Source organism: Protopterus annectens, chromosome 8.part0, assembly GCF_019279795.1.
Source record: "Protopterus annectens isolate FY-2018-M chromosome 8.part0, PAN1.0, whole genome shotgun sequence".
NCBI lineage: Eukaryota > Metazoa > Chordata > Ceratodontiformes > Protopteridae > Protopterus > Protopterus annectens.
Genome location: NC_056741.1, coordinates 52,119,998 through 52,132,287, shown reverse-complemented (window position 1 = coordinate 52,132,287; position 12,290 = coordinate 52,119,998). Strand labels below are relative to the sequence as shown.

General features: G+C 37.9%; 1 protein-coding gene across 1 annotated transcript; it reads left to right on the top strand.

Annotated features, from left to right (window-relative positions):
- Positions 1-7,273: 7,273 nt before the first annotated feature.
- LOC122808139 (taste receptor type 2 member 4-like) lies at positions 7,274-11,891 on the top strand. The gene is made up of 2 exons (XM_044079109.1): positions 7,274-7,954; positions 11,766-11,891. Exons 1-2 carry the CDS (start codon positions 7,274-7,276, stop codon positions 11,889-11,891), a joined length of 807 nt encoding a protein of 268 aa, XP_043935044.1.
- Positions 11,892-12,290: the final 399 nt, after the last annotated feature.

The following is a 12,290-nucleotide window of genomic DNA, read 5'->3' as shown; positions in this document are numbered from 1 at the left end:
TATGTGATGGATGGAGTGACCTGTATCACATGCAAACCAGTCTAAATTAAAATCGCCCACTATGAATGTGTCCTGACTAAGGGTGCAAACCAGTCTAAATTAAACTCACCCAGTATGAATGTCTCCTGACTAAGGGTACAAACCAGTCTAAATTAAATCACCCAGTATGAATGTGTCCTGAATAAGGGTGCAAACCAGTCTAAATTAAAATCACCCAGTATGAATGTGTCCTGACTAAGGGTACAAACCAGTCTAAATTAAAATCACCCAGTATGAATGTGTCCTGACTAAGGGTACAAACCAGTATAAATTAAATCACCCAGTATGAATGCCACCTGACTAAGGGTACACACAAGTCTAAATTAAAATTACCCAGTATGAATGTGTCCTGACTAAGGGTGCAAACCAGTCTAAATTAAAATCACCCAGTATGAATGTCTCCTGACTAAGGGTGCAAACCAGTCTAAATTAAAATCACCCAGTATGAATGTCTCCTGACTAAGGGTGCAAACCAGTCTAAATTAAAATCACCCAGTATGAATGTCTCCTGACTAAGGGTGCAAACCAGTCTAAATTAAATCACCCAGTATGAATGTCTCCTGACTAAGGGTGCAAACCAGTCTAAATTAAATCACCCAGTATGAATGTCTCCTGACGAAGGGTGCAAACCAGTCTAAATTAAATCACCCAGTATGAATGTCTCTTGACTAAGGGTACAAACCAGTCTAAATTAAAATCACCCAGTATGAATGTCTCCTGACTAAGGGTACAAACCAGTCTAAATTAAAATCACCCAGTATGAATGTCTCCTGACTAAGGGTACAAACCAGTCTAAATTAAAATCACCCAGTATGAATGTCCCCTGACTAAGGGTGCAAACCAGTCTAAATTAAAATCACCCAGTATGAATGTCCCCTGAATAAGGGTACAAATCAGTCTAAATTACAATCACCTGGTATGAATGTCTCCTGACTAAGGTTGCAAACCAGTCTAAATTAAAATCACCCAGTATGAATGTCCCCTGACTAAGGGTACAAACCAGTCTAAATTAAAATCACCCAGTATGAATGTCTCCTGACTAAGGGTACAAACCAGTCTAAATTAAACTCACCCAGTATGAATGTCTCCTGACTAAGGGTACAAACCAGTCTAAATGAAAATCACCCAGTATGAATGTGTCCTGACTAAGGGTACAAACCAGTTTAAATTAAAATCGCCCAGTATGAATGTCTCCTGACTAAGGGTACAAACCAGTTTAAATTAAAATCACCCAGTATGAATGTCTCCTGACTAAGGGTACAAACCAGTTTAAATTAAAATCACCCAGTATGAATGTCTCCTGATTAAGGGTACAAACCAGTCTAAATTAAAATCACCCAGTATGAATGTCTCCAGACTAAGGGTACAAACCAGTCTAAATTAAATCACACAGTATGAATGTCTCCTGACTAAGGGTGCAAACCAGTCTAAATTAAAATCACCCAGTATGAATGTCTCCTGACTAAGGGTACAAACCAGTCTAAATTAAAATCACCCAGTATGAATGTGTCCTGACTAAGGGTACAAACCAGTGTAAATTAAAATCACCCAGTATGAATGTGTCCTGACTAAGGGTACAAACCAGGCTAAATTAAATCACACAGTATGAATGTCTCCTGACTAAGGGTACAAACCAGTCTGAATTAAAATCACACAGTATGAATGTGTCATGACTAAGGGTGCAAACCAGTCTAAACTAAAATAACCCAGTATGAATGTCTCCTGACTAAGGGTACAAATCAGTCTAAATTACACTCACCTGGTATGAATGTCTCCTGACTAAGGTTGCAACCCAGTTTAAATTAAAATCACCCAGTATGAATGTCTCTTGACTAAGCATACAAACCAGTCTAAATTAAAATCACCCAGTATGAATGTCTGCTGACTAAGGGTGCAAACCAGTCTAAATTAAAATTACCCAGTATGACTGTCTCCTGACTAAGGGTACAAACCAGTTTAAATTAAAATCACCAGTATGAATGTCTCCTGACTAATGGTACAAACCAGTCTAAATTAAAATCACCCAGTATGAATGTCCCCTGACTAAGGGTGCAAACCAGTCTAAATTAAAATCACCCAGTATGAATGTGTCCTGACTAAGGGTGCAAACCAGTCTAAATTAAAATCACCCAGTATGAATGTCTCCTGACTAAGGCTACAAACCGGTCTAAATTAAACTCACCCAGTATGAATGTCTCCTGACTAAGGGTACAAACCAGTCTAAATTAAAATCACCCATTATGAATGTCTCCTGACTAAGGGTACAAACCGGTCTAAATTAAAATCACCCAGTATGAATGTCTCCTGACTAAGGGTACAAACCAGTCTAAATTAAATCACCCAGTATGAATGTTTCCTGACTAAGGGTACAAACCAGTCTAAATTAAACTCACCCAGTATGAATGTGTCCTGACTAAAGTTGCAAACCATCTAAATTAAAATCACCCAGTATGAATGTCTCCTGATTACGGGTACAAACCAGTCTAAATTAAACTCACCCAGTATGAATGCCTCCTGACTAAGGGGGCAAACCAGTCTAAATTAAAATCACCCAGTATGAATGTCTCCTGACTAAGGGTACAAACCAGTCTAAATTAAAATCACCCAGTATGAATGTCTCCAGACTAAGGGTACAAACCAGTCTAAATTAAACTCACCCAGTATGAATGCCTCCTGGCTAAGGGTACAAACCTGTCTAAATTAAAATCACCCAGTATGAATGTCTCCTGACTAAGGGTGCAAACCAGTCTAAATTAAAATCACCCAGTATGAATGTCCCCTGACTAAGGGTACAAACCAGGCTAAATTAAATCACACAGTATGAATGTCTCCTGACTAAGGGTACAAACCAGTCTGAATTAAAATCACACAGTATGAATGTGTCATGACTAAGGGTGCAAACCAGTCTAAACTAAAATAACCCAGTATGAATGTCTCCTGACTAAGGGTACAAACCGGTCTAAATTAAACTCCCCCAGTATGAATGTCTCCTGACTAAGGGTACAAACCAGTCTAAATTAAAATCACCCAGTATGAATGTGTCCTGACTAAGGGTGCAAACCGGTCTAAATTAAACTCACCCAGTATGAATGCCTCCTGACTAATGGTACAAACTTGTCTAAATTAAAATCACCCAGTATGAATGTGTCCTGACTAAGGGTGCAAACCAGTCTAAATTAAAATCACCCAGTATGAATGTCTCCTGACTAAGGGTACAAACCAGTCTAAATTAAAATCACCCAGTATAAATGTCTCCTGACTAAGGGTGCAAACCAGTCTAAATTAAAATCACCCAGTATGACTGTCTCCTGACTAAGGGTACAAACCAGTTTAAATTAAAATCACCCAGTATGAATGTCTCCTGATTAAGGGTACAAACCAGTCTAAATTAAAATCACCCATTATGAATGTCTCCTGACTAAGGGTACAAACCAGTCTAAATTAAAATCACCCAGTATGAATGTCTCCTGACTAAGGGTACAAACCAGTCTAAATTAAATCACACAGTATGAATGTCTCCTGACTAATGGTACAAACCAGTCTAAATTAAACTCACCCAGTATGAATGTCTCCTGACTAAGGGTACAAACCGGTCTAAATTAAAATCACCCAGTATGAATGTCTCCTGACTAAGGGTACAAACCAGTTTAAATTAAACTCACCCAGTATGAATGCCTCCTGACTAAGGGTACAAACCAGTCTAAATTAAAATCATCCAGTATGAATGTCTCCTGACTAAGGGTACAAACCAGTCTAAATTAAAATCACCCAGTATGAATGTCTCCTGACTAAGGGTACAAACCAGTCTAAATTAAAATCACACAGTATGAATGCCTCCTGACTAAGGGTACAAACCAGTCTAAATTAAAATCACCCAGTATGAATGTGTCCTGACTAAGGGTGCAAACCAGTCTAAATTAAAATCACCCAGTATGAATGTCTCCTGACTAAGGGTACAAACCAGTCTAAATTAAAATCACCCAGTATGAATGTCTCCTGACTAAGGGTACAAACTTGTCTAAATTAAAATCACCCAGTATGAATGTCTCCTGACTAAGGGTGCAAACCAGTCTAAATTAAAATCACCCAGTATGAATGTCTCCTGACTAAGGGTACAAACCAGTCTAAATTAAATCACACAGTATGAATGTCTCCTGACTAAGGGTAAAAACCACTCTAAATTAAAATCACCCAGTATGAATGTGTCCTGACTAAGGGTGCAAACCAGTCTAAATTAAAATCACCCAGTATGAATGTCTCCTGACTAAGGGTAGAAACCAGTCTAAATTAAAATCACACAGTATGAATGTCTCCTGACTAAGGGTAGAAACCAGTCTAAATTAAAATCACCCAGTATGAATGTGTCCTGACTAAGGGTGCAAACCAGTCTAAATTAAACTCACCCAGTATGAATGCCTCCTGACTAACGGTACAAACTTGTCTAAATTAAAATCACCCAGTATGAATGTGTCCTGACTAAGGGTGCAAACCAGTCTAAATTAAAATCACCCAGTATGAATGTCCTGACTAAGGGTACAAACCAGTCTAAATTAAAATCACCCAGTATGAATGTCTCCTGACTAAGGGTACAAACCAGTCTAAATTAAAATCACCCAGTATGAATGTCTCCTGACTAAGGGTGCAAACCAGTCTAAATTAAAATCACCCAGTATGAATGTCTCCTGACTAAGGGTACAAAGCAGTCTAAATTAAAATCACCCAGTATGAATGTCCCCTGACTAAGGGTACAAACCAGTCTAAATTAAAATCACCCAGTATGACTGTCTCCTGACTAAGGGTACAAACCAGTCTAAATTAAAATCACCCAGTATGAATGTCTCCTGACTAAGGGTACAAACCAGTCTAAATTAAAATCACCCAGTATGAATGTCCCCTGACTAAGGGTACAAACCAGTCTAAATTAAATCACCCAGTATGAATGTTTCTTGACTAAGGGAACTACTTGCCCAGTGTAATAGACATTCTATAAGTGGGACATTATTTCCATTAGCATTATTAATTCAAGTAATTATACTAGCGAGTTGCTTCCACTATGTGATACTTAGAGTCAGTCATGCAAGAATAACTTCAGTGATCCTGGCCACTCAGACTTTATGACCAAGACTGCTTGAATCTTAGAAATAGCATGACTTAATGGCACAGATTGAGAAAGCATTACCTACCCCTCTCCCCACTCCACACACCCCTATACTCCTAAAGTTTATGTTGACATAACAGTTAAGGTGTTTACCTCACAGACAAGAGGTACCAGGTTTGATTCTCACCTTTGGGAAATTGGCTAGGCTTAAAATGCCCCAGAAGGGCAGTTAGCCTAGTACTAACCTATGAACATATAGTGACTCGGTTGCTGCACAATATTGAAGATCGAAAAATTCCCCTAACCAGTACACAGTGATTTTGAGAAACGACTATTTTCAGTTTACCACAAACAAGTAAGAGATTGTTGAGAGCTCACACTCTGAGGAAATACAGAGAAGTATACTCAGGCTGTAATCATTGTGTATCTGGTTATGTAGAGCATATTTTAGACTTTTATATCTTAGAAGAATAGTCCATAAAAAGTGACCTGAATATGGGTAGCCCTGTGAGGTAATGCTTGCAACCCCCATCAGGATGCCCAGGTACTTCCCCAATTGTTCTGTTATGCAATTATTGTCTTCCTACTAAATTATACATGTATTAACATTTAATGCTTTTGTCATTCACTGTCTCATGAAGGATAGCACCAAATGCCTTAACATGGTCAAAATTAGCAATCTGCATTGTCTGTCCTTCATTAAGTGCTGCTCTAACATGATCAGATAATACCATAAGAATCAAAAGACACAATTTCTCTTAATAAACCCATAAACTCATGCTGCTCTGTATCGACCAGAACTACACCCCTTGTGTTATTTTGGAAAAGATTCATTATGAACTTCTACATGACTTTACGTAGAATACCCATCAAGCTAATATTTGCTATGACAATACTTAACAACAGCTGTGGCACATGCAAATAACTGACAAATGGGGTTACTGGTAACAGTTTCAGTATCAAATACAAGCAGAGGCAAGACAGAGAGAGAGAGAGAGAGAGAGAGAGAGAGACCACATCACCACTGAAAGAATCAGAGCTGTTTTTAGGATTCAGATCCCAGAAAAGCCATCTGAATGTCTGACAATATTTACTGAGACTTTACAAAGGGAATGACTCAGTTGGGTACAACTTTCATATTTTCAGCATTGTACACCAAGCTTTGAGGCTTGTTAAATGATTTAAACAAAGCCATAACATTTAAAAATGAAAGCATTAAAGTCAAATGCAGGTCTGAAGTGTACAGCATGCTCATATCACATTACCCATAACATAACCTTATATTATACTGCATCTATTTTCCTGCCCATCATATACATTTTCTCACATTATGTACGCTTGTTTTCATATTACATGTTACAATCCAGAAGGCCAAATTAGCTTTGCCTTTTCTTTAAGTTAGCTGTACCTTACCTTCCTATTTTCCACGCACTACGTATCTGCCTGTTATACACCAGAATGTATCTCTACTTTTACCTGATAATTTCAGTATTCACTTTGCTTAATTCATTGACTTCACTATTGCTGTTTGCTACCTGTGTACTTTTGTTTAGTGTTGCTTATACTGTCTTTCTTTAGATGACTTATTCTTTCCTCAGCAATCAAAAGTAATTTCTTATATGTAACTACATCTAGAGTAGCCATAGACATAGGGTTAATACATGCTTAACAAACCATTGCTGGTTCCAAGACATAGTCACTAAAGAATTACGTACCTTACATCACTAGCTATTAGTAAATGTCAGGTGCCGCATACCATCTTGTATAGGTATGACAACAGATCACATACCTCTGTAATAAACAGTGCAGCTGTTGGGATGAGGCCAGGTTGTTGTAAAAATAGCACATATAAGCCAAGTAAAAACAAACAAGACTAACAGGTGTCAGCATATTTACACTACCACCCCTGCCTCTCAGGATAAATTTACATTTTGTATTTTTCCACACACCCCTTAAATTTAAAATTGAGAAAATGCCATCTGAATATGTAATCAAACCACATGCTATTTGAAGTGGGATTTCAGAATTTTTTTAAGCAAATTTGCAGTGTGACAGAAAAAACAAAAAAATGTGAGTATATTAAATTGGCAAGTCAAATCATTAGCAGTGTTCAGCACTAAGCAGGCATCTGCGAACATGATGTTGGCCCTTTGTCTCAGTGCGATCACAATCATCTTAGCTGGCCTTCCTGGAAGTCTGTTTGTTGCAGTACAGAGTGGCAAAGAACTGAGAAAAAACACCAAGCGACCCCCAAATGACCTCATTGTATTCAGCATTTCAGTGTCCAGTCTCCTACTGCAACTGGTGGAACTGGTGATGTTTATCTCCAATGTTTTACAGTGGTTTTGTTACTTTACCACTGGATTCCTCCTTCTGACCCTCGAAGCATTTGCATGCTGTTTCTGGTTCACTGCTTGGCTGTGCGTCTTCTACTGTGTCAAGATTGTCAGTGCCAACTGGAGGGTAATTGCATTAGCCAAAGTGAAATTTCCTACCATTGTGCCCCAGCTTATCCTCGGAACCATTATAGCAACACTAGTTATCACCTGCGCAACAGTCACAGACAGAGTTCACAGAGTAAGCTTGAAGAATGCTTCAGGAAATTACTGCACACTTCAACTTGATGACTTCATACTGAAGCCTATTTACTATGTCTTATATCCACTTCTGGGATGTGTGGTGCCTCTGATACTCATGACGATCAGCTCTGGTTTCCTTGTGCATTCTCTGTGTTGTCACAGAAAGAAGATGAAAACTGGCACCATTGGCTTCACCAAACCATGCACTAAGACTTATGGTCATGTCATCAAGATGATTGTATGTCTTGTGTTTGTCTATGTTTTATCACTTACCTGTTTGGTGTCCATCATTTATACCTATTCAGGAGAGTACTCCATGGCATTCCTTTTCCTGTGTGCTATTGTTTTAGTGTATCCCACGCTGAATGGAATATTACTAATTCTGGGTCATTCCATGCTCAGGAAAAAATGCATTTCTTTTGTCTCCTGTTGCTATCCTTACCACATGAACCCCATGAACAGGGAGCGCTGTTAATGTGAGGAAAATAAATTGTGTCTCTATTTCTATCTCAGTTACAGCTCATTCATGCTACGATTTATTTGTCCTGCTACTCCCTTTTTGTCCTATCTTTTCTTATTTCTGCCCATCCTTTCTATTACAACTGTTTCACTAATTTTCTGTCTTCTTTTCTTCATTTTTTTTACTATTTTCTCTTCTCCATCTCTCTTTCTACCTCTTTATTAGCTGCAGTACTTTTTCACTTTTGCTAGGGTTGTCTTACTGATCATAACTGAAATTAACAATTTGCTATGTATTTTAATTTTATGGTACTTTTTCACCCCATGCTCACTGACCATTAATGCAAAGTATTGTTAAAACTGGAATGTTGAGATCACTTGTAAGTCAAAAGTTGCAGGGTTTGCAGCTTGGTTAAAGGTATTTGAGTTTCAATTAAAGTCTTGTGTCACATTTTGTAGTTTATTGCGCAGTGAATTTTAAAACTTCGGGGTAGAGGTGTTTCTTTGCATTAAGAAAGCAATTTTTATTGTTGTTCTTTGCAACAAAGTACTGCAATCGCAATGCAGAAACAAATGCTGTTTGCCCTTACCCATGTTTTGCAACTATGAAGTTAATGCAATTAAGTAAGGATGGCAGAGGTACAAATGGGGCTTGCCACCTTGCAAAAATACTTTTTCTACTTTTTATGTTACAGTTTTTTAACATTTTTGTTTTGTGTGTTTTTATTATTCAGGATTCAATCAACTACTGATCACACAAAAAATCCTTCATCATCCAAATAATACTCCAATCCTCTCTAACTTTATCTCCCCATACAAAAATCTTGCAACACTTCGTTCAGCTAACAAGTTACTAATCGCCAATATCAAATCTAATAACAAAGCTGGAGACTCCCTTTTTACCAACATTGTGAGAAAAATATGGAACAAGCTTCCAGTGTCACTCACATCTCTCTCATCTACATCTCGCTACAAAAAATACCTCAAAGAACTTATGAAAAATCATTGGCTCTGTCCCTGCTATAAACCTGACTGAACCTCACTTTTCTTATTACTATCTCTTCTTGCCTTATACCCTCCTTATGGGCTTTGTCCCCTCTCTTCCTTCAATCCTAGAAGCTAACCATAGTCCAGCCCTCATTTGTGTCATTTGTTCTCTACCTTCATCTCATGTTCCCCTACTTTGACATACAAATGGCAACATGAGAACCTCAAAGTGTACCTGACCTCCTTAAATCTAAAAACCCATGCAAAGACTCTAAACTACTTTTCCTCTTAGACAAACTTTCCATTTAATTGTAACCCATACACTATTAAATTCTCTTATGTAGTAGAACTTTAGAAACTTTTAAGTATTATATATAGTAATTTTGCTATGATTTGAGTTTATCTACATATGAAGTACTGCATTTTTATTTTGTAATTTTCTATTTTTTGTAATTTTATTTTCTATTATTTGTAATTTTATTTTGTAATTTCTATTTTGTAATTTGATTATGTTTGCAGCTTATCTCCCTGGGCCTCTACTGAAAATGGACATGTATCCAGCTAGACTAGCCCAGTCAACAAATGTAAAATAAAATAAAATAAATAAAAAATAAAATTGATATGAATCTCATTATCCCTTTTATATACCCTAAACATGCAGTAAAACATTCACTCTGAGTTTACTCTTGTGCTTTGATGTTGGATGGCTGCTGTTCACTACTGTGCAACACCTCATGAGGTGTCCAGTTAAGGTTGTTACCCCTTGTTTTCCTTTGGGGTATTCAGGAGATCTCGATCTAAGGTGCTCAGTTCTGCTCTGACACTATGGTTTTATAACAGCACAGATCCATATCTAACACAGGATTTCAGAATTAGATTTGGTAGTTCTTCTTTTTGGGCAGCATAACATTTCACTTTTAAGTTCTTAGGTGTATCTGTTCTTAGTTAGCTTACGGGCAAAGAGACCATCAAGTAGCTAAGCCACATCATCCAGTAGTGGTCAATGACTAACAGTGTCCCTTATTAAATAGGTGTTCTTCATATATCCAAGTAAAAACTTGTGATGACCCATCCAGTCATCCAGACTGATTTTAAATGTTACTAGGGAAGTCCTCTGCTTTATATGTCAGTGCAGTCTATTCCACAAATGGGGAGTTATGTTTAGTAAGGTACCTGGTGTGCCATTTGGTGATGTAGATGTACAGGTAGACATTTAGGTCTATAGAGTTAATATTTGCTTTACGTTTGGTTATCTTTAGATGAAGACGTTCAAGGACTAAGCAGACATCATCCCTGAGCAGTCCATATGACACTGAGTAGAGGACAAGGATTTTAATCTGTCAGAGCAGGAAAGGGTACTGATATCAGAGAGCTTTCTGGTGAGGAAACTTTGAGGCCTCATGAATTGGTTTAGGTGCTTAGCAAGATGCATGGTAACGTGGGGTACTGTATTCAATGGTAGACCTAGTAAGAGAGGAATGAAGTGGGGCTGCTATAACTTTTTCGGACCTTCAGGAGATCTCATGAAAGATAAAGTGTACCAGGTGAACCATCACAGAGACACCGTAATCAGAGGAGAGTCTTTTGTCAACAAAGGTACCTAATGCTTTATTGACTGTGTCAGATTTAAGTGGGACATTATCTATCTCATAAACAAAAATAATTCCAAATTTAATAAAAGATACTATACTGCATTACTTAACATTGGGGTAAGCCCATGATTACCACAACAATGATTTGTTTTTTCAGCATACATGTACTGCTTACCTCCTACTCCTTCTGTCTTTATCCTTTTATGTTTTTGCCTACTTTTACATTCTATTCTCTTCTTTAGTATTTTAATTTTGTGCCCTGTTCACATCCTTCTCTTCAATCTTCATATAGATTTATAGGTTCATAGATTAGGACTAGGCTAACTGCCCTTGTGGGCCATTTTAAGCCTAGCCAGTTACCCCATGTGAGAATCAAACCCTGCACCTTGCACCTACAAGGTGAACACTTTAACTTTCTGCTTTTCAAATGGCATGTAATATATTCTTTGTTACACATACTCAATGTCAGATCAGCTATAAAATTAGAATATATTGTTTAAAATTCATATAGCCGTACTCACCATGCCTAATACTAAAAGGCATGGCTCTGCCAGCTCCCTTTCATTCTAATCTGATGGGAAATTGTTGGACCCTATGCCTTACTCCAAAAGTGGAATCAAGCTTCCCTCAACAAAACAATTTAGCATTGTACGTTAATCAGTCACTAATGTATGAGACTGAATCAATGGCAAAGCCCAGCGAATGGGCTTCTCGCAAAAGCAGACGCTCCACCTGTATGTAGAACTAGGTACTACAGGCAGCACCATGTGGGAACCCTGAGGCAGAATTTCCACCTGTATGTAGAATTAGGTACTGCAGGCAGCACCATGTGGGAACCCTGACTGCCTTTGGTACTTAGTTTCACATACTGGAGGAGCTGTAGTGAAGATTTTGGGAGATGGGTGTGGGTCTCTGGGACTCCATGCATGCATGGTTGATTATATTTAGTGGAAGCCATCCCCTGTACAGGAAAGTCAAGACTCTCTTTTTCCTCTCTTTTTTATTTTGTAGGTGGGATCAGAGAAGATAGCATGTGCAGAGAGGAAACTAGAGAAAGCCGAGTTCATTGTCATATTGTCTGGTACTGAAAATGATATTTCAGAAAATTGGATAATTGTACTGAATAAGGTTGGGTAATTCATGTATAATATATGTATCTTTAATTTATTCATTTGATAACCAGATATGTCCACTGTATACAAGTTTCTCTTTTCGTGTGTGACCTGGGAACACAGTAGGAAAATGGAGGTGGAAGGAAACAAATTCTATATTCTTGACTACAGAAAATAGCTCTTTAAAGCTGAGAGGCTTAATCCTCCGCCAAAGTCTTCTTAAGTGAAACTACTATTGAGTATGTATGTGTTCCTGTCTAGCAGGGGTGCTTTGGAGTAGCCTAAATACAGCCTAAAAGTTTACAATCTGTGGCTTCACAGTGTTTTTTTAAAAAAAATAGCCTTTTTGTATTGGCAAGAGGGAAAGGACACTCAGGTGCCACATATTAGGCTACCTCTATGGTTTGTTTACTTTTATTAAGTT

Bases quoted from the DNA above. Each gene is read 5' to 3' on its own strand.
- LOC122808139 (XM_044079109.1), top strand. From the start codon at position 7,274: ATGATGTTGGCCCTTTGTCTCAGTGCGATCACAATCATCTTAGCTGGC. The intron at 7,955-11,765 runs GTATGTCTTGTG...TTTATTTTGTAG, and splicing joins GTCATGTCATCAAGATGATT to GTGGGATCAGAGAAGATAGC.